Source organism: Peromyscus californicus, unplaced genomic scaffold, assembly GCF_007827085.1.
Source record: "Peromyscus californicus insignis strain IS unplaced genomic scaffold, ASM782708v3 Scaffold_12__1_contigs__length_115047231, whole genome shotgun sequence".
Lineage (NCBI taxonomy): Eukaryota > Metazoa > Chordata > Mammalia > Rodentia > Cricetidae > Peromyscus > Peromyscus californicus.
This window is the reverse complement of record NW_026294413.1, coordinates 5,994,591-6,021,575: the sequence shown is the minus strand read 5'-3', so window position 1 is coordinate 6,021,575 and position 26,985 is coordinate 5,994,591. Positions and strand designations below refer to the sequence as shown.

Sequence of the window (26,985 nt, the reverse complement as noted above, 5' to 3'; positions counted from 1 at the left end):
GGAGTGGGGTCTGCCTCTATTTTGCCTAGAGGGACTCTTCCTTCTACTGTGTTCCTTGTCCAGCCTTGATATGAGGGTTTGTGCCTAGTCTTTTTGTAACTTGTCAGGCCATGTTTGGTTGATATCCCTGGGAGGCCTGCTCATTTTTGAAGGGAAATGGAGGAGGAACGGATCTGGAGAAAGGGGAGGTAGGGGGCAGGAACTGAGAAGAGTGGTAAAGAGAGAAGGTTGTATTTGGGATGTATTGTATAAGAGAAGACTAAATAAAAACAATAAAAAAGGAGTATTATAAGCAACTATACAGCAAACATTGGGTATCTTGGATAAATTCCTAGGAAGACAAACATATTTGCTGAATGATTATGTTCAGTAAAGAAATGTCAAGATAATGGCAACTTTTAAAATATGAGAAATGAAGAAAATCAAATCAGAAACATTCAACTCATCACTAAAGATACTAGGACCAGGAACGAGGGAAGCCTGTTACGAATGGCAAGTCTCGAGGTAAGAGGTGATGTGCTTTGGGAGCTTTTGGGGGCTTGCTTGGGCTTTCACATTTGGGAAATTCAGTACAATCTTAAAGATCAAAGTTCCTCCATTTTTAACCTCTGTGTTAAACACATGTTTCCTAAAATCATCTTATACTACTCATTTATATGAAGATTGGAATTAAAGCTATATTCTCTGTCTTAAATGTCCTTAAATGTTTAAGAGAAAGCTACTAATAGATGCAATTAATACACATTTTAATAAAAAATTTGTGAAAGCCTAAATAAGATAAAATTCTCTAAATTTTTTCAAAATTTATTTAAAATTTTTATGAGATTTATTATTTCACTTTTATGTATATTTTGGCTGCATATATATGTATGTACTTGGTGTTCATGGAAGTTCAATGAAGGCATCAGATCCCCTGAACTGGAGTTACAGATGGTTGTGAACCACCATGTGGATGCTGGGAATTGGACTGAGTCCTCTGCAAGAGCAGCCAGAACACTTACTTGCTAGACCATCTCGCTAGCCCCCAAAATGAAATTCTTAATCATAGCATATACTTTCCTAAGGAAATAGTAACAGTTCTCTCATGACTTCACTAAGAGTCTTTAACTTATCCTGATCTTACTAACACAACATACAGCTCACATGTAGGGCGATCACTTACTTGTATTTTTCTTATTTTCAAGATGATCTAATAATTTTCGTATTTCTGTATCATATTCGACCCATTCTGGGACAATCCTTGCAGCAGCTTCTAGTTTGGGTTCTTTTGTTTTGGGATTATTGCACTAAAAGTTCAAACAAAATTTGTTAGTAAACAGAACAAAATGACCACATTTCAGGAGAAATAAAGGAAATACTTGAGACCCTTAGTATGTCACCAGGGCTGACGTCCTATGATACAAACTCTAAAGAGCACAGCCCACTGTTCACTGAGTGACTGGACATTAGCAAGGCTGGAGGACACTGGAGCTGACCTGCCCACCTTTATCGTCAACAGCCTGGGAAACCCAGGACTCGAACACAAATTTAATTACTGGTCAGAAGTTTGAGAAGTGAGCACACCAGGAAGCTTTCTGGTAAAGAACAAAGACTCGCCCTTCTCTGGTGTGCATCACATCACTGCATCCTCTTCTGCTGTAACAGACCCGCACAGAACAAAAGGTCTAAAACTGTCGACAGAGTATAAAAATGTACAGAACATGCTCAGTATGTGGACTGGGGCAGTAGTTTCTCTGGCAATAGTCTACTCTTGCCTCAAGAAGACTGTACCGCTCTGCTTTACTCTGCAATCACCTACATCACCTATACTGCACTGTGAGTCTTGTCTGAATCCTTTCAGTAGGGATTGCAATGACTGGGAGACAAGGTAACTCTGGACTCAGAGGTCAGGGACACAATCATGTGCTTAAAGTATTACGACTTTAATACAGATGGGAACAGGAACTAGAAACTGGTGAGACAGGCAGGAAGCCCAAAGCAGCAGTTCTGAGAATGCCCTTGCTAGAGGCCAGGGATGCCAGACAGAGTTCTGGCTCCCTGTTATCTCTCAGTCTTGCCTGGGAGCTGTAAGTGAGGATATGACAGAAACTGAGAGGAGGCAGGGAACACCTTGTGGTTGGGCCAACCTAGCATACCAGGACATGGCCCCTCTCCATGACTCATTCAAGTTTTTGCTGTATGTCCTTTAAAAACCTGACTAGTAGCTCAATGGTACCCTATATTTTCCAAGATCCTTCCTCTACAGAGGAGCTTTTCTCTCTAGTGAGCTCCTGTAGTAGTTTGAATGAAAATGGCCCCCACAGGTTCATATATTTGAATGCTTGGTTCCCGGTTTGTGGAACCATTTGGGAAAGATTAAGTGTGGCCTTGTTGGAGGAGGTGTGTCACCGGGGGTGTGCATTCAAGTCAGAAGCCCACATCATTTCCAGTTAGCTCCCTCTGCCCCGTGCTTGTGCACTGAAGCAAGCTCTCAGCTACTGCTTCAATGCCATGCTGACTGCAGCCACACTCCCTTCCATGATGATCATGGACTCTAACCCTCCAGAATCGTAAGTCTTCAGTAAATTTTTCCCCTATAGTTTGAATGTAACTGGCCCCCATAATCCTGAAGGAGTGGCACTATTAAGAGGTGTGGCCATGTTGGAAGATGTGTCACAGCAGGGGTGAGCTTTAAGATCTCTTTTACTCAAGCTTCACTCAGTGTGACACAGCCCACTTCCTGTTGCCTGCAAGAAGTAGGGCTCTCAGCTACTTCTCCAGCACCATTTCTGCCTGCACACTGCCTTGTCCCACCATGATGATAGTGAACTGAACCTCTGAACTGTAAGTGAGCTACCCCAATTAAATGTTTTCCTTTATAAGAGTTACTATGGTCATGGTCTCCCTTCACAGCAACAGAAACCCTAAGACAGTTACCTTGGTCATGATATCTTACCACAGCAACTGAAAATAAGTAAGACAGAAGTTGGTACGAGGGAGTGGGTTATTCCTCTGACAGGCCTAACCCATATATTTTTTGGAGGAAGTGTTAACACACTTTGGGACTCTGGACTAGAAAAGTGGTTGAACACCGTGAGTATGACTTAATGGGCTATCCTGGTGGGATCTTGGAAGACAGTATTGCTGATGGTACATGGGCTGTGTGGGACCAGCTTAAGTGCTTTCAGAAAGGAACAGTATTAGCAACATATTAGCAAATGGGCTATTTTGACAAAAAAATGTAGATTATTTCTGCCCTGTCTTAACCACTTAACCATCTCTCTCACCCCATGTTCCTTAATTTTTAAGTGTTGAGGGAAAGCTGATTTGTCTAAACACCCAAATTCATGCCACCCTCCTCTCTCTGTGTGCAGCTACTGCTAGGAGAAGGCCATGCATCTAAAACTGAAAGCACCTCTTACACATGGATATAGACACATCACCAACTTCTAAAATGAGGGAGGACTTCAGAATTCAGGCTGTGTTCCCACACTCCTGTTTCCCTTCCTCTGTACTAGACTTGTAGTAGAGGGATAGCAGAAACATTTTTTTTCTTCTTCCCTCAGTTTTGATGGATGTGGTCTTCTGGCTCGGCAGCTGTGGTCTTTCAGAGTTTGAAACACACTGCTCTAAGCCTTCACGGTTTTTAAAGTATCTGCTGAGAAATTTTCTTTTATTCTGATGGGTCTGCCTTTCTATTTTGCAGCTTTCCATGTACTTCATTCTGAATATTTAGGGTTTTGAGCTATAATATACTATGGAGAAGTTCTCCTTTGGTCTTGTCTATTTGGTGTTCTAAATGCCGCCTGAACTGGACATCTCTATCTCTAGTTTACTAATTGATTGAAAAAGTTTTCTTTGTCATTAGCACGTATTTCTCTCCTTCTGTGCTCTTTTCATAGTGTCCCTGGGTCTCATATATTCCATTTGCACTCTCTGTTGAACTTTGCCATGGGTAATCTTTATATATTTCTTTCCTTACAAATCAGCAAAGCCGAGAGGAGTCTTGGGGACCTTTGCACACAGCTTTTTACTTAATTCCTAAGAGACTACACAAAAGAAGAAGTGCAGGAATAATATGTGTGTGCTATTTCATTTGTAAAACAACATATTTAAATTTGAACACTTTTGTATACACTTATATACATGAATAAATGAAAATACAGACACTCACCAGATCAATGGTTTTGGCTCTTTGTTTAGATTCATCATCACACCAGGTTTCACACCACAGCCAGTCTTGAGGAAGAGACTTAATGGCAACTTGATAAATCATATTATTGGGAAGATCCTATCGAAAAAAATTAATATGCAAGAGACTGAGTCAAGTTGTCATTTAGACTTTAAATATATCATAAAAATTCAACAAATTCGAAATATCTCCATATGTTAAGCTCGGCATGCTTAATTGCAGTAGAATAATCTTTGTGTACATTGTGAAGATTTGTTGCTGTGATTAGTTTAATAAAGAAGATGATTGGCCAATAGCTGAATAGGATAGAGTTAAGCAGGAGAGCCAAACTGAGAATGATAGGAAGAAGAAGGGTGGAGCCATCCGGGCAAAGAGACTGCCCTTGCCTCAAACGCTGACAGTATACTGTCCAAACTGAACCAGCAGGATGCAAAAAAAAAAAAAAAGCAACTGCCAAACTTTGACACGACAAGGTAGGGCAGTCCTTCAAAATTCCCTGCTTCTCAGAAATGTCTGTCAGATATACTAGGCCTGCAGGCCAAAGCTGGTTGCCCCAACATTATAGAAGAACTAAGGGTGACTGTCCAGGCAGCCAAATGTCCCTGTCATTAGGTAACATTTCACCCTTCTGGGTCTTTGATGGAGTCAAAGACTAAATAATTAAACTTATAGTTTTCCTTAGTTATCATAAAAAGTAAATTAGGTATCAAACTTCAAACTCACAAAGTTAAGATAGATAATAGAGCATTTTCTCTATTTTTTTCAAAATACAAGTGGACTGGATGTTTTCTCCCCCCCTTTTTTTTATTAAGAAATTTTTTATTCATTCCACATACCAACCACAGAAGATCTCCTTCTCTATCCCTCTCCTCCTGCCCCACTAGCCTTCCTCCCAGCCCACCTCCCATCCCCTCTTCCACAAGGTATGGCCTCCTAGGGAGTCAGCAAAGCCCAGCACACTCAGCTGAGGCAGGTCTAAGCCCCTTCCCCTGCATCAAGGCTATGCAAGGTGTCCCACCATAGGCAATAGGCTCCAAAAAGCCAGTTCATGCATCAGGGATGGATCCTATTCCCACTGCCAGGGGCCTCTCAAACAGATCAAGTTACACAACTGTCTCACCCATGCAGAGGACCCAGTCCAGTCCCATGTAGGCTCCACAACTGTCAGTCCAAAGTTCATGAGTTCCCACTAGCTTGGTTCGGTTGTACCTGTAAGTTTCCCCATCATGGTCTTGATGCCCCTTGCTCATAGAATCCCTCTTCTCTCTGACTGGACTTCCAGAGATCAGCCTGGTGCTTGGCTATGGCTCTCTGCATCTGTTTCTATCAGGTACTGGATGAAGGCTCTATGATGACAGGGCACTCACCAATCTGATCACTGGGGTAGGCCAGCTCAGGAACCCCTCTACCACTGCTAGTAGTCTAAGCTGGGGTCATCCCTATGGATTCCTGGGAACTTCTCTTGCCCTAGGTTTCTCCCTATCCCCATGATGTCTCCCTTTATCAAGATATCTCCCTCACTGCTCTCCCACTCCACCCCTGTTCTAGCCCCATCATCTTATTCCCTCATTCTCCCACCCTATCCCCTAGTCCCCCACTCCTACCCTCTTTTCCCGCCCCTTCACCCCCAGTTTACTCAGGAGATCTCATCTATTTCCCCTTCCCAGGGCTATCCATGCGCCCCTCCTAGGGTCCTCCTTATTACCTAGCTTCTCTAGGGATGCGGGTTGTAGTCTGGTTATCCTTTGCTTTACTTCTAGTATCCACTGATGAGTGAGTACATACCATGTTTGTCTTTCTGAGTCTGGGTTACCTCACTCAGGAAGGTATTTTCTAGTTCCACCCATTTGCCTGCAAATTTCATGATGTCATTGTTTTGGTTTTTTGTTTGTTTGGTTTTTTTTGTTGTTTTGTTTACTGCTGAGTAATGTGACACATTTTCTTTATCCATTCTTTAGTTGAGGGGTATCCAGGTTGTTTCCAGGTCCTGGCTATTACCAATAATGCTGCTATGAACATAGTTGAGCAAGTTTCCTTGTGGTGTGATTGAGCATACTTTGGGTATATGCCTAAGAGTGGTTTCATTGGGTCTTGAGGTAGGTTGATCCCCAATTTTCTGAGAAACTGCCATACTGATTTCCAAAGTGGCTGTACAAGTTTGCACTCCCACCGACAGTGAAGGAGTGTTCCCCTTGCTCCACATCCTCTCCAGCATAAGCTGTCTTCAGTGTTTTTGATCTTAGCCATTCTGACAGGTGTAAGATGGTATCTCAGAATCATTTTGATTTGCATTTCCCTGAAGACTAAGGATGTTGAGCAATTCTTTAAATGTCTTTCAGCCATTTGAGATTCTTCTGTTGAGAATTATCTGTTTAGCTCTGTAGCCCACTTTTTAATTGGACTGTTATGTATTTTGATGTCTAGTTTGAGTTGTTTATGTATTTTGGAGATCAGCCCTCTCTCAGATGTGGGGTTGGTGAAGATCTTTTCCCATTCTATAGGATGTCATTTTGTCTTATTGACCATGTCCTTTGCCTTACAGAAGCTTCTCAGTTTCAAGAGGTTCCATTTATTGATTGTTGCTCTCAGTGTTTGTGCTACTGGTGTTATATTTAAGAAGTGGTCTCCTGTGCCAATTTATTCAAGGATACTTCCTACTTTCTCTTCTATCAGGTTTAGTGTAACTGGATCTATGTTGAGGTCTTTGATCCACTTGGACTTAAGTTTTGTGCATGGTGACAGATATGGATCTATTTTCAGTCTTCAACATGTTGACATCCAGTTATGCCAGCAACATTTGTTGAAGATGCTTTGTTTTTTTCATTGTATGGTCTTGGCTTCTTTGTCAAAAATCAGGTATTCAGAGGTGTGCTGATTAATGTCAGGGTCTTCAATTTGATTCCATTGGTCCACATGTCGGTTTTTACGCCAATACCAAGCTGTTTTTATTACTATAGCTCTATAGTAGAGCTTGAGGTCAGGGATGGTGATGCCTCCAGAGGTTGCTTTATTGTACAGGATTGTTTTGGCTATCCTGGGTTTTTTGTTTTTCCACAAGAAATTGAATATTATTCTTTCGAGGTCTGTGAAGAATTCTGTTGGGATTTTGAAGGGGAGTGCATTGCATCTGTAGATTGCTTTTAGTAAGACTGCCATTTTTATTATGTTGATTCTACCTATCCATGAGCATGGGAGATCTTTCCATTTTCTAGTATCTTCTTCAAAGACCAGTTTGCTTCTTAAGTCCATTTGACTGGAAAGTCTTTTCTCAGCCTTATACTCTGAGGTAGTGTTTGTTTTAAAGTTGAGGTGTGTTTCTTGTATGCAGCAGAAGGATGGATCCTGTTTTCGTACCCATTCTGTTAGCCTGTTGTTTGAATCTTAGATGGTTTTATAATAAAAAAAGTCCTGATACCAGATATTAGGATAAAAGCTGAAAGATCAGAGAAGCCACAGCCACTATCTATTACCTCACCAACTCCACGAACCCTCTGACTGAAATCCTGAGTCTTCCCCTGAAAGGTTCTCAGCTGAACTGCCTTAGTTCCTGTTTCCTCACACCTTTTATACCTTTCTCTGCCCTGCTGTCACTTCCTGGGATTAAAGGCATGTGTTCTTCCCAGTACTGGGATTAAAGGTGTGTGCCACCATTGCTTGGCTCTGTTTCCAGTGTGGCCTTGAACTCACAGAGATCCAGACAGATCTCTGCCTCCCAAGAGATAAGATTAAGGGTGTGTGCCACCACTGTCTGGCCTCTATGTCTAATTTAGTGGCTGGCTCTGTTCTCTGATCCTCATGCAAGCTTATTAAGATACACAATATATCACCACATTATCCTGTATCTTTTTATAGGCGAGTTGAGTCCCTTGATATTAAGGGATATCAATGACCAGGGATTGTTTATTCCTGTTATCTTTTGGTGGTAGAGTGTGTGTGTATTTCCCTTTTTTGGGATTTGCTGCTCTGGAGTTATCTAACTTCCTTGGTTTGGAGTTTTCCTTCTAGTGCTTTCTAGGGCTGGATTTGTAGGTAGGTATTGTTTACATCTAGTTTTGTCTTGGAATATCTTATGCACTCTTGTCTATGGTGATTGAAAGTTTTGCTGGGTATAGTAGTCTGGGCTGGCATCCATGGTCTCTTAGTGTCTGCGTAACATCTGTCCAGGACCTTCTGGCTCCATTGAGAAGTTAGATGTTATTCTGATGGGTCTGCCTTTATAAGTGACTTGGCCTTTTTCCTTTGCTGCTCTTAATATTCTATCTTTATTCTGTATGTTTAGTGGTTTGATTATTATGTGGCAAGGGGACTTTTTTGGGGGGTCTAGTCTATTTGGTGTTCTATAAGCTGCCTGTATCTTCATAGATATTTCCTTAAGTTGGGAAAATTTTCTATTTGTTGAGTATATTTTCTGTGCCTTTGAGTTGGCATTATTCTCTTTCTTCTATCCCTATTATTCTTAGGTTTGGGCTTTTCATGGTGTCCCAGATTTCTTAGACTTTTTATGTTATGACTTTTTCGACTTTAGTGTTTTCTGTGACTGACAAATTTATTTCCTCTATTGTATCCTTCATGCCAGAGATCCTCTCTTCCTTCTCTTGTATTCCATTGGTTATACTTGCATCTGTAGTTCCCATTCCTCTAAGTATTCCAGTATTCCCTCTGCTTTTGTCTTCTTCATTGTTTCTATTTCAATTTTCAGGTCTTGATCTGTTTCCTTCACCTGTTTAATTGCCTTTTCTTGGTTTTCTTGGCTTTAAGAGATTTATTGATTTCTTCCAATTTTTTGTCTTTTCCTCAATTTCTTTAAGGGAATTTTTCATTTCATCTTTAAAGGCCTCTATCATCTTCATAAAGTTATTTTTAAGGTTGTTTTCTTCTGTTTCTTCTACAATGTGATGTTCAGGTTTTGTTGTTGTAGAACCACTAGGTTCTAGTGGTGTCATATTGCTCTTTATGTTCTTCTTTGTATTTCTGCACTGGTGTCTAACCATCTCTTCCTCCAATAGGTGCAAGAGGTGTTTATGTCTGAGGGAGCTGCTCTTGGTCCACTCGGTTCTGGCTGTGTCTGTGTCTCAGAGGGCCACTCTTGGTTCAATCGGAGCTCTTGGTCCAATCAGAGCTGGTGGATTCTGTGTCTCAGGGAGCCGCTCTTGGTCCAATCAGAGCTGATGGATTCTGTGTCTCAGGGAGCTGGTGAGGTCGAAGGGGGATGGGTGGGTTTGGGGCAGAAAGTGGGTCTTGTATATTGCAGGGTCTGGTCAGATGGGGGGTATTGGTAGGGATGGCTGCCCACAGGGCTCTTTCCTGCTGACCTGCACCTGGGGCAGTGATGGGTGCAGGTAGGGGGCATGGGTTTTGCTCCGGGGCCTGGGTTCTAGAGACAGGACTCTTGGGCTGGGAGAGGAGTCACTCACCTCTTGGTACAATCAGAGCTGGCGGATTCTGTATCTGGACTGGATACTGTTAACTGTAATTCTTACACGATAATTGTTTTTGTTATATATAATTTTACTATGTTAAAGTTATAATCTTTTTTAAGTAGACAAAAAGGGGAAATTGTTATGGAATAATTCTTCTGTACACCATGAAAATGTGTCTTTACCAAGGCACCTTCTGATTGGTTTAATACAAGAGCTGACTGGCCAGTAGCTAGGCAGGAGGTATAGGCAGGACAGCAAGACACAGAGGATGCTGGGAAGAAGGGTGTAGTCGGGAGAGTTGAGAGCAGATGCAGAGAGAAATAAGATGAATGTGCCATGTTAAAGGAAGGTACCACCTCATGGCAGAGGGTAATATGAAATATGGGTTAATTTAAAATGTAAGAGTCAGCTGGTAACAAGCCTAAGCTATCAACTGAGTATTTATAATTAATAATAAGACTCAGTCTGATTATTTGGGAATGGCTGCTGGGACACAGAGAAACTCTGCCCAAAGTTAGTAAGTAGAAAAGCTATAGTATTTATATACAATGGTGTCATAAAGAAAAAATGAAATCTTGTCATTTGCAGTAAAAGTGAGGTGGAGAATATCATATTAAATGAAATAAGCCAGATAGAGAAAGACTAATTCTCAGGCTTTTTCTCATATGCATGAACTAAAGAACATACTAATCTGAAAGTTAACAAGTGGTTACTGGAGATTGGGAAGGGTGCCAAGGGATGGGACAATGTGAGGTGAAAAGGACAGTTGGATTGAATCAGTGCATGATGCATGACTTTTTGCTAATATCACACTGATCACATTAATATGTAAAATTAATATGTTAATAAAAAGTGCAGGGTTTAAGCAACAAAACAAAAAATATTATAATAGATTGTGACACTAATTTTGTTAGTATTCTCCCTTTCTCTGACTTTTCTCATGCCCTACTGACAACGTCATCTGGCAAAAACTAATGCTTGCTTACAGTCCCCAGCCAGCAGGGGAGTGAATCTTCAGTGCACTGGCTTTTTTCTTTTATTAAGAAAATTTTTTTATTCATTTTACATACCAATTAAAGATCTCCCTCTTCCCTCCTTCCACCCCTTCAGGCTCCCCTCCCAACCCCCCCCCCCTTCCCTCCTACAAGAAGGTAAGTCCTCCCATGGGGAGGTACATTTAGTAGAGGCAGGTCCAAGTTCTTCCCCCTGCCTCAAGGCTGCATGAGGTGTCCCATCACAGGTAGTAGGCTCCCAAAAGCCTGCTCATGCACCAGGGATGGATTCTGATCCTACTGACAGGGGGCCCCTTAACTCTCTCGCTGTACAGAGGGCCTAGTCCAGTCCCATGCAGGCTCCACAGCTGTGGATCTAAATTTCATATGTTCCCGTGCAGTGGCTCTTGAAGAAGTCCACACTGTAGGGAAAAGGGGCTAGCTAAAGAAACCTATCCTGACCTAGGGTCCAGAACCAGTGAAAGAAACACAAACTAGATCTGGGACCCAAGCCAGAGAAAGAAACACCTTATCCCTAAACCCAGAACCAAAGAAACATGCCCTGACTCTGAAAACAGTGCCAAAGAAACACACTTTGTCCCTAGAATCAGAGCCAGTGAAAGAAATATGCCCTGGCCTTAGAATTAGAGCCAAAAAAGCTAAGAAAGGCCAGTGAAAGAAACACAGTTTGGCCCTGAAATCAGGGTCATCTCTGCCCCTGACCAACAAAACTAACCAATACCTGAGCAGAAAAAAAAAAAAAAAATCTTTGGACAGAAAATCTCCCTGGAGGAATTCTGCCCCTAAGAAATCCTATATAAACCAGCCTGCCTGTTCCGTTGTCAGCTGTTCTTTCCCACCCTGGTAGGGGCAGCCAGTCTCTTGGACTTCTCCTTCCCAAATAAATCTCTTCCTCCAAAGAGTTTTGGGTATGAAGATCTTCATTCAATGGCACAGAGAAGAACCCTGCTAAGACATTCCTTAGGGGACTGAGTAGGAAAAAACCTTGCAGAGAGATGTTCCCTTGGGGTGGGATGGGGTGGGGTGGCTGAGCAAGGTGGAGCTGAACAGAAGAACCTTGGGACACATCCCTTAGGGGACAGAGCAAGGTGGAGTACAAAGAGTAACAACTTTTTTCCAGAGCTGGAGGAGAGTGCTACATTTCTGCAGGGTGAAGCAAAAGAAGCAACATCTTGGGCTGGAGAAGCGGAGCTCTGCTGGGAAGCCCCCTTAAGTGGGGGCTGGGCAAAGCTCAGTTGTAGAGCTCTCCAGGAGAGGAGTAGGATGGCCGTATCCTACAAGGAGACCATCCCCCACTGCACCCCAACTCCAGGTATGGCCTGACTCCCCCGAGCAGTCAGGATACCTTTCCCTCCAGAGCTGAGATGTCCCATTGCAGCTCCAGCTGCCAGAGCTGTCCTAGCAGCTCAAGGTATGGCCTGACTCCCCCGAGCAGTCCGGATACCTTTCCTCCAGAGTTGCAACACACACTCACACACACAGCCCAGGGAATGAGTTTATCTTATCAAGCATCAAGTGAGGTGGTACTGTGAGGTGCAGCAGAGCATCAGCTATGTCTGCTTCAGATTACAATTCACAAAAACTTCCTTTTTTTTTTCCTACTAGGTTTTACAGTAAGGTGTTATAACTAATACAAAATTGTTTTTAGGTTTCGTCTATTGAAAATAAAGCTATGAACATTAATGTACAAGATTATGGGTAACATATACATGCAAGTAGGTATGTATTCAACCTTATAAATAACCAAATTTCTTATATTCCTCAAACACAAACGCCCACTTTCACCATTGGGAAAGCAGTTTTTTTTTGGCCTCCATATGAAACCCATTCAAATTCTGCCTTCTTAGAGAGAAATGTGTACCTACTTTACACTAAAACCCCCCAACCTTGATTGACCATTCTGAACCCTATCTATAATGTTTTCCTATTTTATCTCTTCTCCAAAAATTAATTACACACACATACACATATATTGTAACTAGAATAAAAGCATTGTGACCTCAAGAAAAGTTTTGCTTTGTTTTCTGTGGTTTCAGGTCTTAGGAGAGTATGTGGCACATATGAGGTATACAAAACAAACCAGCCAAATGTATATGAGTGATTTCAGTAAATAGAAACAGTAAGGATGATGAGCTGCACTGTCTTTCACATCTGCTTAAATTATCTGAAATATTTTGGGGGCAACAATGAATCATTTCATGGGCTATGAGGAAAGAGGTGCCTGTCAGGTGTCTGCAGGGGCAGGGGATAAAGAGGGTTTTTCTTGAAGATCAGCACACAAAAGACATAACAGCAGGGAGGTGTGCCTGTGAAAGAACTGCACGTCAAGTAGGAAAAGGAAGTAAAACAGGGTGGCTAAATGAAACAGGCTGTAGAGAAGGAAAAGTAAGTCAGGGAATGGGAAAGAGAGAATACCGTTAGAATTGAAAAAAATATTGAGCATAAGTAGAGGAATTTGCATAAAGGGCAGAAGTTTGAAAAAGAAGCTGTAAAGAAACAATTTTATGTGTATGAAGGAAAATGAAACAGTTTATACAAAATGTGTATTTCTTCATTTGAATCTGTCATAGTACTTACCTGATCTAGATTTGAAAGACTATTTGGATCTTGGCTCAGAGCTTGGTACTGGCCCCGAAGCCTATCACCTGCTGAGATTCTCCTGAACTTCTTGAGATCCACCACATATAAGGCACTGAAAAAGGAACACTCCTTAGTGGTCTGTGGTTCTTGTGAAGCTTCCCTCAGTGACTGTGCATAGCAATGGTACTACCAGTAGAGGCTGGGCTGGTTCCTCAGTGACTGTGCATAGCAATGGTACTACCTGTAGAGGCTGGGCTGGTCCCTCAGTGACTGTGAATAGCAATGGTACTACCTGTAGAGGCTGGGCTGGTCCCCAGTGACTGTGAATAGCAATGGTACTACCTGTAGAGGCTGGGCTGGTTCCTCAGTGACTGTGAATAGCAATGGTACTACCTGTAGAGGCTGGGCTGGTTAGCTTTGCTCTAACTTGACACAAGCTAGAGTCACTTGGGAAGAGGGAACATTAGAGGAAATACCTCCACCAGATTAGCCTGTAGGCACACCTGTGGGGGCCCTTTTTTGGTTAATGATGTAACTGTTAGGAGTCAATGTCTGCACTTTGTTATTGACAAATAAAACTGACATCTTGCGGCAGACAGGTGCATGCTCCTGAACTGTAACATTTGGTTTTAACTCTTGGTTCAACCAAGTCCTAGGAAAGGAAGGCCCAAGCAAGTCACCCAAATGCTGATTGCCTCAGTTTCCATAGCTATAAACCAGGGGATATTGAGACTGAGAGAAAACTCTACGAGCTCACGTATTCAAGTCCACACACAACAGGGACTTTCACAGATGGTGCATAATCAGTTATAATTGCGAATGAATACAATAGTCAGTCATGAAACAGAAGAACACGTGCTGTTTTACCTGATATGGTATTTCCTTTTCATAAGATGTGATGCCCAATATCCAGTTTTCCAGAAACGATATCCATCCATTTCAGTGCGGCTATCACAGAATGGAGTATATCCATAAGGAGCTCCGCCCAGATCAAAATCTCGAAGCTCTTTTAGGTCATGTCTCACAATCTAAGTAATGAAAACAGTGTCTCTGTATCAGATTATAAAATATTATAAGCTCTTTCAATGTAAATTTCAAATTACTACCTTATTGTACATATACATAAAGGTGCATTTCCTCATATCATTGTCATACGACATGAATTTACTAAATGTTCATTTTTTTCTTGTTCTCACAGATTAAAAGAAACATAAACTTTATATTCTTTATCTATATAATTGTGGTCTTATCAGTGAGACACCTAGTAATATCATCTATAAGCAAACTAGTTTATATAACACACATTTTGGGGAGGGATTAATTATCACAAAAGCACATAGCTTTTAGTTCCTCAATGTATAAATTAATACTGGAAAATATTAATTAGAATCATAAAGAAAAATCATTTTCTTTTAAAAAATTTATTTTATGCATATGAGTGTTCTATCTGTATGTATGCCTGAACGCCAGAAGAGAGCACCAGATCCCATTATAAATGATTGTGAGGCACCATGTGGTTGATGGGAATTGAACTCAGGACCTCTGAAAGAGCAGCCAATACTCTTAACCACTGAGTCATTTCTCCAGATTCAAGAAAAAGTCTTGATTTGAAAAGTAGCTTAAGGGCCAGGCATGGTGGCATACACCTTTAATCCCAGCACTCAGGAGGCAGAGGCAGGCGGATCTTTATGAATTTGAGGCCAGCCTGGCCTACAGAGTGAGATCCAGGACAGCCAGGGCTGTTATGCAGAGAAACCCTGTCTCAAAAAAAAAAAAAAAAAACAAAAAAGAACAAGAAAAGTAGCTTAAATGACAATGTTAATATGCTTTAACTTTTCTTTTTCTTCCTTCCTTCCTCCCTTCCTTCCTTCCTTTTTCTTTTTTAAAAAGATTTATTTATTTAAAGGGTAGGAGTGTGACTAATGTTATATCTGTGTAGTGCCTGTAGAGGCCAGCATAGGGCACTGGGTCCTCAGGAACTGGAGCTGTAGACTGTTGTGAGTCAACCTGTAAATGCTAGAAATAAACTAGAGTCCTCTGCAAGAGCAGCAAAGTCCCTCCAACCACTGAGCCCTCCTCTCTCCAGCCCTGTGTTTTACTCTTGATTGTCTCCCTCAAGCTTGCTGAAAGAATACGAGTGTAAATGTTGATGGGAGGGAAAGAATCTATGCTTTAAAAACTCTTTGAAATGCATGCATGTGTGTTTGTGTGTGTGTGTGTGTGTGTGTGTGTGTGTGCGCACGCGCGCGTGCACAGTTGGGCATATAAGCCTTGATCTGAGCATGGAGGTCAGAGGACAACTATGGGGTTTGTTCCCTCCTTCCACTTTTCCATGGGTTCCAGAGATTGAACAGGTCATGCTAGGCTTGTTCACGGCAAGAGCCTTGACCTGCTGAGACATTTCTCTGGCCCAAGACAGAATTGTATTAAGTTAATATAACTGGCAGTGCTTACTTATCACCACACTTGCTTTTCCTGCTTTAGAGTTTTTATTACAATAGTTGAAGTTAACTTGGAACAAAATAACAGCATAGGAGAGTAAGTCAGTCTTTCCTTTCCTGCTCGTATGCGCTGCAGGCTGGCTGTGAACTCATCACCTCCTGCCTCTGACTTCCAAGTGCACACTTACAAACAAACTTCACCACAGTCGGTGAGAGTGAGCAAATTCTAGCATAAAACGTGAAAATATACCCTTTGTCTTCAATATTTAAATTCTATCTTATGCATTTAGTTTATATACATTTAAACTTAGTATCAGTGCTACTAGAAACTCTGTACATTTTTCAAATATTTTTTCATGACTAATGATTATAAAGGTACTGAAACGAGGTAAAGGAAAAAGCCGTAACTTTTATATATACGAATTCTGAAGTTGAGGTGGCCTTTAATTTTTTTCAGCTAAATTTAGAGCCTTTAAGAGGCAGACATACGGAGACTTGACTGTCTCAGTGGAGAACAAAGCTGCTGAGCGTGCAGCAGTGAGAGAAGGGCTGTGTGCAACCACCGAGTTTCCAGCAAGAAGAGCAAGCCAGTTAAAAGAACGCAGCGCATCTCCACACAAACTCATGCAACCATTTTACAATGACTAACAGAGGCATGCCTTGCTTTACCTGCCAAATTTGGAAAAAACAGCTGTTTTAGATAGACGCTGCCATGTTCTAAGCAGTGTTTCTTGCCACACTTTCAAGTCTGCCCATGTTCTGACAGATGGCTTTTAAACTTAAAGTACTTCATGAATATATTACAGTCATGTCTTGTATGTTTATGAAACAATGGTGACAATAAGTGAGCAACATGAATCCTTATGTTCACATTCAGTTACAGTCAAAAACCACACTTTATTACTAAAAATCATTATTCTTATTACCTGGTCAGCATCAACAAATATGATTTTGTCCACGGCTAGTGGAAAAAGGACGTCAAGGAAAAGAATTTTGTAACCCCAAATGATTCGTTGCTTTTCAGTCTGCTGATGAAGCCAACGGGGCCACTTATATTGGACAAGTTCATATTGGAATCCATATTCCTTAGCCATGTGAGGAATTACGTCCTAAATACATAACAAAATCAAACAATACATTTCAGAAGAAGTTTACCATAAAGTTACTATAAACTGACTGGAAAAGGCCTAAACACCACTTTAACAACTCATTCTTATGTTACTGTCCAAGTGTCTCTTACAGTCTTAGCCTGCAGCACAACTTGGAGGCCGCAGAATTCTCAGGAGACGGACCTACTGAAAGGAAGTTAGGTGACCGGGGGTGGGGTGTGGGGGTGTACCCTTGAAGGAGATACTGGGACCCTGGCTTCTCTTCTTTTCCTTTGTTTTCCAAACAACATGAGTTGAGCTGGCCTCCTTTACTATGTGTTCACACTAGGACATATAATCGCCACTACTAGTGCCAAAGCAACAGTGCCAAGTGAACACAGACAGAACACCTCCAAAACTTGGGTCCAAACAATGCTTTCCTCCCCTTAAGTTGATTATCTCATCAGAAATGGATTAATACTATCTATTAATGAAGAATATAAAGCTGCTGACAAATATGAAGGTATAATTACATGTAACTACATAATTTACTGTTGTTAATATACACGTACATATTGATTTAAATGCTTATCGATTAAGCATCTATAAAGAAAAGCCCATAACCACACTTATGAATATGTTGACATGCACTGGCTAGTGAGGGAGATACAAAAATATGGTGAGCAAAAGCACAAAGTGCCTTGGGAATTGATAAATGATACTCATATTTGAAATTTATGGTCATTCAAGTATTAAAAAAACCAGATCTGAGTATTAGATAATCTGCAAGCTGATTTAGCACCTTCAGGCAGAATTATCAATAGAGCCATAGATCCCTTAGCAACATGGTTATTTTCTAAGGAATGCATGATTAAATGGTTATGTCAATGTGCAGACATCATAGAATGACACGAAACCTAGGTAGCATCGTCTACTGCTCATAGGCTAGAGGCTTATACAGCATGTTACCATGCTGACTACAGTATGCGATTTAATTACAACAGTAAGCATTTGTACATCCAAGTGGAGACAAGGTACATAATATGGCACGCACACACACAAACACACAAGGCACACCTGTGAAGGCCCTTCTGCACAACGGAAGCGGCTCTGGGAACCAGCAAGTAATAAGGGATTCTGAAGGTCTAGGATATGACTGTGGAGTTTTGTAAACACTAGATTTAAGCTACATTCAGTTTCTAAAATTATTTTTACTATTTATTTTATTGGCTTCGTGTAACTTTTTTCATTTTTAAACTTTAAAATTATTAAAACTTCTGATCTCTCCTGGTAACAGCTTCAACAAACACATTGTACAGCTGTATACATATTTCCTGAGGGGTAAAGATGGTAAATTCGGGATTAGCCTAGGCTTCACTGGCTGTCTCAAAAATATTTTCTTTCTTTGTATTTTTATTTTATAAGCATTTTCTTTTGTTTAAGAATTTTTTTCCTTTTTAAGCTTTTTCTTAAAAATGAGAACACCAATATTAGCACAGCTCTATAAAAGTTCAAGAAATAGAAATACATCTAAAAATAATGATAGCTCAGCAGTTAAGAGCACTTGTTGCTCTTGCAGAGAACCCAGGTTCAATTCTCATCACCCACGTGGCAGCTCACAACCATGCACAGCTTCAGATCTGGGGGATCTGATACCTTCTTCTGACTTTCAAGGGCAGTGCATGCATGTAGTGCATATACATACATGCATAAAAACACTCATGTACATAAAAACGTATCTAGATAATCTTTTAAAAACAATAATAAAGTGTGTTAAACTGATAAACTGGTAACTGTTGTTTATTGTCATTATATAGTATCATCACTTTACCGTTTACTGTATGTGCTACACTTAGGAATGACACAAAGTAGGTATGTTTATATCAGGATCACCACAAACACTGGAGTGATGTGTGATGCTATGACATTCCCAAGGTCACTAGGCTTTTCGGAATCTTTCAGCTCCCTTATAATTTATGGTTATGGGGCTACAGTCATAGGTATGGTCTGTTGTGACTTTGACATCGTGAGACTGTAACTGAGTCTCTGTTGAATCTAGTAGTAGAAACGCACTTGTTTCAGTTTCATTGAAGATAAAAAACTGAATGGAAGGTGTAAAGAGCAGGGAGAGGGGATCCAGAGAAGTTAAAATATCCTTTCCTCATTCAACTGTTGTCTGTAACCAGGTGCTGAGCAAATGTTTAATCACTTATTTGTTTTTAAAAAATACTGGAAATTAAAGGATAATTTTTCCCCTCATTTTATGAGGATCCATTTTATCTTCGTTAAAATGCTGAAATTATGGTTTTAACAGCTTCTTGAAGTCATTATTTTCATATAAAGCATGAGGAGAAATTAAAAAATTCAATTTTCAATAATATATATTAAAAATATCCACACAACCCTGCTATATCCTACGAATGTTGTAGTGAACAGCGACCCCTCCATACCACCCAAATCATGCTCCCTAGAAGCTTACAGTTTAGAGAGGATGGGTAGAACAGTAAGTGAAATTGTTGTTGACTATACAAGTTAGAGCTATGGAGAAAAGACAAAAGGTAAGGAGAGTGAAGTGGTAGACGGGTGAACTAGAGTTCATATTCCAATATGGGAAGCATTATAACAAGACACAAGAGCTTTAGCATACCAGTGTGGGAAGTGAGGTAGCTGTGGTGGTTTTAATGAGATGACCCCTACAGCCTCAGGCAATTGAATGTCTGGTGCTGCTTGGGAGGTTTAGGAGAAGTGTTTTTGTTGGAGGAAGTATGTCATTGCAGGTGGGCTTTGAGAGTTTAAAGACTCATGTCATTTTGAGTTTGTTCTCTCCGCTTATGCTGTGGTTCGAGATGTGAGACCTCAGCTTCCACTATAGTTGCTATGACTACTGCTTGCCACCATGCTTTCCCAAAACAACAGACTCTCAATCCTCTAGAACTGTAAGCTCAGATACATGCCATATGTAAGATGACTTGGTCATGGTGTTTTATCACAGCAACACAGGAGGAACTAGAACAGTGGGTATCCAGGTTGGAGGGTGGGATCTGGCTACTGAAGACCCAGGTGTTTTAATGTGAAATGTACCTAAGCTACCTGCTTATGGCTGTATACTTTTCTGTATATTTGTTATTTGCACTAAAGCATCTTACAAAGAAGAAACTAAGAGAAAAAGCAAATCAGAAAGGAAAACACTACTTTTGCAGGGTATTACTTTTTGCCATTAAGTGCTGCAGGTTTTTTTTATCCATATAGAGAACTATTTGTCTAGTTAGTAAATATAATCTGTTAAGACAACCTTTACATCATGCCATCTTGGTTTATATACTTCCCACCCCCATGCAGTATTTGCCTAGTAGGACAATATGTTTAAGAATAACAAAATAGTTTAAGATTTTGTCTATCATTGTCTGTTTATTTCAGTTTGTGTTTTCTATTGCCAAAGGAGCACAAGAATGCTGATGGAGGGAGACAGGCTATTCCACAAGGGTGGTGGGACTGGCCTGAGGTTGGACTGCTTGGGTTTCAAGCTCAGCTGTTCATAATCAACTGTTCTATCCAATGCCTATGCTAGAAAGTTTGGGTTATGTCTAATGAAAAGTGTAACGCCTGCCATGGCCCTTATGAGGTAACTTCTGCTCCTGGAAGGTTCTTCCTGATAAGAATGCACTTGTTTCTCAGGAGACTCTGAGTCACACTAGATAGTCTATGCTGATAGTGTGGTTTATGGTGAGCATTTTGAGCCACAGTAATGAGCCCTAACTCTGGTGGAGGTAGAAATTTAGCTCAGGTAGGCAGGTAGACAGCTGGGGCTACATAGCTAACCCTAATAAAAATGTTGAGTACCAAATCATAGGTGAATATTCTTGAATGTGGTACTCTATTAAGAGTTCCACTGTTGTTTGGAGGAGCAAGTGTTGTCTAAGAAAAGATAACTGGAAACTCCACATTTGTCTTCTCCTGCACCGAATCTTCTGCTCCTTGTCTTTTGCTGACTGAATTTGTATCTTTTTGTGGTAATAAACTGTGAGCAAAATAGCTTTTATGAGCTGTGTAGTTTTGTCCATGACTAAACTTATGTAAAGGTGTGGTCTTTAGTATCTGTGGTTACAGGTGTGACTTAGTTACTTTTTATTTGCAGCCATAGAATACCATATTGAAAGCCACTGGTAGCAAAAGTCCATGAGACTATATAGCAGTGACAACTAGAGTTCAGAAGGTCAACCTATCAGAACTAAGGGTTCTGTTAGAGGAAACCATCACTCAAGGTGTTATGGAATTACTGCCTTTTGAATGAACTGGCTGTCTCTTGTTGTAAACTTCTTGTGCAATAACAGCTATGATTCTCCACATTTACCGTGCATCTCCATGTTATGTGTACATGTAATCTCACGATCGCATCTCAATCTTGGGCACAACTTTCCCTATACATTTGGGGTGATTGGACAACTGTCCCAGCTGTGTTTGTTTTTCATAACATATACATCTGTCCAGGGCCATTCTCCAGACAGAAGTATTTCAGCAAAGATACCTTTTTCCAAAGACAAAACTGCACATAAATAAACAGTAGCTCATCTCACTCACAGAGAAAAGAACCACTAACAATTAAATCCTCAATTCCTTACCTTCACCCCGGGTTATTTACATAAGACCTTAACTTAAGAGATTTACAGCTCACATTCCTGGGATAATGTTTTAGCCATTTGCTAGTTACTGAGTTAAGGCAGTTACTTACCACTGACCCAAGGAGATTGCCTAAAAGGCCAGGCAGGTGACAGATGCCAAGCTTTGTGCAAATTAAGTTTTAATTCTTCCTCAGCCAGGTGCTATTCCTAGATTTTCTCCTCAGCAATTACCTGAGCGAAAGTATTTTTACTAACCAAATACTACATGCTCTGACAGAGGTTGCTTAGTCACCTAGCATATGTCCCCCTCCCCATCAGAAAGCAGCTGCAGCCAGGATGAGGGCGGGGGGTGGGGGGAACGGCACCAGACAGTTTACTTTCTTGTGACTTATGGACCCCTACATTCTATCTAGATCACAGTTTGAGCACATAAATTCCCTAATTGATCTTAGCCTTTAGTTGACTCCCCTTTAGTCACTCCCCTTTTGGGTTGTAATTGGAAGCTGACAATTATTGCTTTATGTGTGGGTCTTTATCACCTCTCTCTGTGATCCTGAAAACTTCAAGCCTCGCATTGCTTTGCCAAAGAATTACTGTGTGGGTATATACACTGGTTCTCTGAGAGCACTGGGAGGATGGATGGAGAAGAACAAAGATGAGGACTGAGATGGAAAGAACTAGGTAGAATGATGAGAGAACAGCAGGAGGGACCGAGAGTAGCTAAGTAAGAGAACAGAAAAGAAACTGTGTAGACAGAATTGACTTAGAAGAATAAAGTGAATGGACTAATGCTGTGGATATCACTCTGTATAAATAAACATTGATTGGCCAATAGCCAGACAGGAAGTATAGGTGGGACTAACAGAGAGAATTGAGGAAACAGGAAGGGAAGGGGGAGACTGCCTGGACCACAGCCAGGACAAGAAAGATGTAAGGTACCGATAAGCCATGAGCCACGTGGCAAAGTATAGATTAATAGAAATGGGCTAAATATAAGAGTAAGAGCTAGACAATGATAGGCCTGAGCTAATGGCCAAACAGTTTAAATAATGTAAGAGTCTGTGTGTTTATTTTATAAGTGGGCTCCAGAACTGGCGGGACTTGGCGGGAGCTGGAGAGAAATTCTCTAGCTACAGAGTAAGGAACTCAGTGTGCTTAGATTCATTGAATGTCCCTCAGATTAGAATCCTCAGCTGGTTGTTAGACTCTTCCACGGACCCTGGGAGCAAACAATATAGGCTGGACCTATTATTGTTTAAGTTAATACCATCACCAAGGGGATTTGAAAAAGTTTAATTGGGTTTGTGCTTTCAGAGGGTTAGAGCCCATGATGGCAGAAGGAAGGCACAGCAGCAGGAGCAGCTGAAAGATCACATCCAACCACAAACAGGAAGGACAAAAGCACACTCAGGATGATGGGAGGCTGCTGAAGCCTCAAAGCCTGGGCCCATGACACACCTCCTAATCCTTCCCAAACAGTTCCACCAACTGGGGACCAAGTATTCAAACACATGAGCCTATGGGGGCCATTCTCATTTGAACCACCACAAAGTGTAGGGGACCAGCCCCCACATTTATTTACCCCAGGAACTCTTGAGGATTGAGGGATAAGAGACTTAGAGAGTTAAGAAGTAGAGAGAAACAGAGAGAAACACAGGATAGACTCGGGTGGGCCTGGATCCTTACCCACCGACCCAAACAAAGCTTTATTCTCAAAGGCAATTTATAACAATGCCGAGGGTGGAGCAAAAGACCTCCCTTTTGCTAATTACTGTCACTTGGTACCCAGGCCTGTGGTCCAATCAACCTCTTATGTAGTCCTGCTGGGTATAGCCACTAGGAGACCTAGTGGGCTAAAACAACAAAGTATCTTTGTTTTCTTTCCAACGAGATTATGAAGAATTACCAAATAATACTGGAAAGCAATGCTTGGAAATACTAAGGAACAAAAGCATCATTAGCCATTCTTTGTTTCTCTTTTTAGTATTACTTTTGGTTTAGGAAAAGATGCCTCCACTGAGCTGCTGTGTAAGTGCTCTGAAGTCTGACTATTTTCCTACTGAGAATACAGAGAACCTGGACACACTGTGCAGCAGGAAGGCGAGGCAGAGCAATAGTAACTGATGCTGGTCACCATACGCTGCTGAGGACAATTGTCCTGAGCCCCAAGTGCACCCCCCCCCAGCAGCAATCAGCGCATCATGGAGACAGAAAGAGCTCACTACTTTGAGTCTCTGCGGCAAAGTGTTCCCACAGAGAAAGGCACAGATTGAAAGGCAGTGTTCACTTTCTGCTTCTGTGATCACCACAACCAGAGCACCTTGGAGAGGAAAGGTCTCATTTCATCTCACACGTCCCAGTCATTGTTTACCAGTGAGGGAAGCAGGGCACAAGTTCAGGACAGGAACCCGGAGGCAGGAACTTTGAACTCTAAGGTAATTTCATATTTTCTTGATATTACTAAGGTTTCAATCTTTATGAATAATATGACAGAATCAAGTTCTCTTAATTGAAAAATGTACATATTTTCATCAAATTTTAATTATAAAAAGCTATTAATCATTATGGTTTTGAGTTTACTTAAGGGCTCACCCACTTGTTATTCTTTTTTTTAAATTCCTCTTTAAATAAAAATTACACAGAATTTTTATAAACTAGTTAAGAATAGTGAATATAATTTTAAATTCAAGGTTGTAATTTGGGTAAATATACATTTTAAAAGGCTGACTTTGAAAAAAGGAATGTTTTAAGAGCTTACAATGACAGCAAAGAATTTCGTATCAAACTTTAACCACACTGTAAAATAGCAATATGCTTACTTTAAATGTTGGTGAGAGGTAATTCTTCAGAAACCAGAACTTCACTGGTGTTTTGGTGTTCCGAAGAACAGAAAGCATCATAATCCTATGTAAAAGAACAGGAAACCAAGTACAAGATGACATCCTACTTTGTCAAAGGCTTTTAAATATCAAAAAGTATGAATTAAGTTTTCCATTATGAATTTATGTAGAATCAAACTGAAGTACTTTCAAACATTAAGGCTGTTAAAATATGAAATGTGTAAGGATGTAAAAATGGTACCAAGTAGCTAGTGTTAAGTGGTCCTGTTACTGAACTAGGATCTAATTCTGGCTCTGTTACTGTGCGATAAATATAAGGCCTTCAGAACCCACAAAGATGAATGACCTGTATACCCCCAAAAATCCACCATAGGATTGCTTTAGTCTAGGCCTCTCAGTAAAGGAGATGCAAGTACCCTGAAAGTATGCTTTAAAAGCACCAGTACCCCCTTGCTCATTTAATCAATCCCTCCTCCCTCTCTTCAACTGGACTCCAGGTGCTCAGGCCAGTGCCTAGCTGTGGATCTCTGCATCTGCTTCCATCAGTTACTGGATGAAGGCTCTATGATGACAGGGTATTTGCGGGGCGTTTACCCACCAACCCCACAGCTCCCCTGAGTTCTCTTGAGTGTGAGCAGCAGGAAATATTAGATAGAAGGATTCATATTGCAGAGATAAACAGATAGAAAATAAAGGATAGCCTCGAGAGGGCCTGGAACCTATTCCAAAGAGCCCTGACTGTCTCTGCCCCAGGGTATTTATAGAGACACCAAAGGGTGGAACAAAAGACCTCCTCTCCCAGCACAGCCAAGTGCAGACCATTTCAGACACCTGCACTCAGGCCTGTGGCCCTAATCATCCTCTATGCGGACCTGCTGGGTAAAGCCATGAGGAACCTGAAAACGGGCTCCCACAGGTATTCACCAATCTGATTACCGGGGTAGGCCAGTTCAAGCACCCTCTCCACTATTGCTAGTAGTCTAATCTGGAGTCGTTTTTGTGGCTTCCTGGGAATTTCCCTAGCACCAGGTTTCTCCATAACCCCATAATGGCTCCCTCTATCATGGTATCTCTCTCCTTGCTCTCCCACTCTATCCCTGTTCCAGCTCGACCATCCCGTTTCCTCATGTTCTCATCCCCTATCCCCTCCTCTCTACCACCCCTCAGCACCCCAATTTACCCCAGGAGATCTCATCTATTTCCCCTTCCCAGGGTGATCCATGCATCCCTGTTAGGGTCCTTCTTGTTACCTAGCTTCTCTGGAGCTGTGGGTTGTAGTCTGGTTATCCTTTCCTTTACATTTAGTATCCACTTATGAGTTAGTACATACCGTGTTTGTCTTTCTGAACCTGGGTTACCTCACTCAGGATGATAGGGAAATCTACAGAGACAACTGAACCAAGCTTGTGGGAACTCATGAACTCTAGACTGACAGCTGAGGAGCCACATGGGACCAGACTAAGCCCTCTGCATGTGGGAGACAGTTGTGTAGCTTGATCTGTTTGACGGCCCCCTGGCAGTGGGATCAGGTGCCATCCCTGGTGCGTGAGCCGGCTTTTTGGAGCCCATTACCTATGGTGGGACATCTTGCTCAGCCTTGATGCTGGGGGGAGGGGCTTGCTCCTGCCTCAATTGAACGTACCCGGAGGCCTTACCAACTTCTGGAAGAGTGGAAAGGGGTGGGGTGGTGGTGGAAGCAGAGGGAGTGGGAGAGGGATGGGAGGGGGAACTGTGGTTGGTATGTAAAATGAAAAAAAAAAAAAGCACCAGTACCATCACTGAAATAGTTCTGAGGCATTCTTTGTGATACTTCTACTTAAACTCTTAAAATTATCCCTTGAATTCTGAATACTATATCCTTCCCTACTGATTTCCATCTCTTTGAGTATGATATTCCTTCATGGGGAAAGGAACATTTACTGAACACATTTTCCACCTTATTTATTATCTTGTTACATACAGTGTATTTTCTAACCTTAAAGAAAACCATTCTAAATCAAACCAAACTAATGAAATTTAAATGTAGTTTCAAAAAATTACACATAAAAGAGCAAGATGCACAGCTGTGTATGCCTTGTTAATATTTAGGTAAAAAGAACTTACAATGACAATACATTTGTCCCTTACAGATATTTGGCAGGACATACAAATAATACTACTGGCTCTGGTGTGAAAGGAAGCTAAGTTGTCAAGGGAGCAATAGAAAAAAGTTCTTTTCCTTTTTGTAGTTCACACCTTCATTTTGTTGAATTCTGAACTGTGTAAATGTGTAACTTTCTGAAAATATTAGAAAACAGTCACTTACCGCAGAAAACGTTCATACAAATGGCCAGAAGCGACTGAAAAGATGTTTAGGATGTCATTTTCCTTCTTGTCGTCTTCGTGTAGACTTTGTGTGAAGCTTGTAATAAAAACACAGGACAATGGATTCTTAGTCTAAATAATATGCACAAACAGCAACTATTAAACTTTTATCATGACAATTATGAGCCATTTAATATTAAATTCGATGTATTGTTTGAGGTTAATAAGCTTTTCTTTGGACATGGAATGTGATTAAACTTCCTCCACATTAATGTGTCTTAGTTAGCAACAAAATACCATGACTAAAAAGCAAGTTGGGAGGAAATGGTTTATTTGGCTTATACGTCCACAACACTGTTCATTACTGAACAAAGTCAGGACAGGAACTCAATCAGGGCAGGAATCTGGAGGCAGGAGTTGATGCAGAAGCTGTGGAGGGAAGCTGCTTACTGGCTTGTTCCTCATGTCTTGCTCAGCCTGCTTTCTTATAGAACCCAGGACCATCAGCC

At 41.2% G+C, this 26,985-nt stretch overlaps 1 protein-coding gene across 2 annotated transcripts in view; it reads right to left on the bottom strand.

Annotated features, from left to right (window-relative positions):
• Uggt2 (UDP-glucose glycoprotein glucosyltransferase 2) overlaps window positions 1-26,985 on the bottom strand; it is a 140,058-nt gene that overhangs the window by 14,374 nt on the left and 98,699 nt on the right. The window contains exons 32-38 of one of the 2 annotated variants that reach the window (XM_052732466.1): window positions 26,478-26,573; window positions 24,152-24,236; window positions 16,552-16,734; window positions 14,052-14,212; window positions 13,182-13,296; window positions 4,154-4,270; window positions 1,163-1,286 (exon numbers count right to left, since the gene is read on the bottom strand). In XM_052732466.1, the coding sequence (XP_052588426.1) occupies window positions 1,163-1,286; window positions 4,154-4,270; window positions 13,182-13,296; window positions 14,052-14,212; window positions 16,552-16,734; window positions 24,152-24,236; window positions 26,478-26,573 (881 nt within the window). Of the gene's footprint in view, window positions 1-1,162; window positions 1,287-4,153; window positions 4,271-13,181; window positions 13,297-14,051; window positions 14,213-16,551; window positions 16,735-24,151; window positions 24,237-26,477; window positions 26,574-26,985 lie in introns of those variants that run through there. The other variant, XR_008216919.1, reaches the window with a different exon arrangement.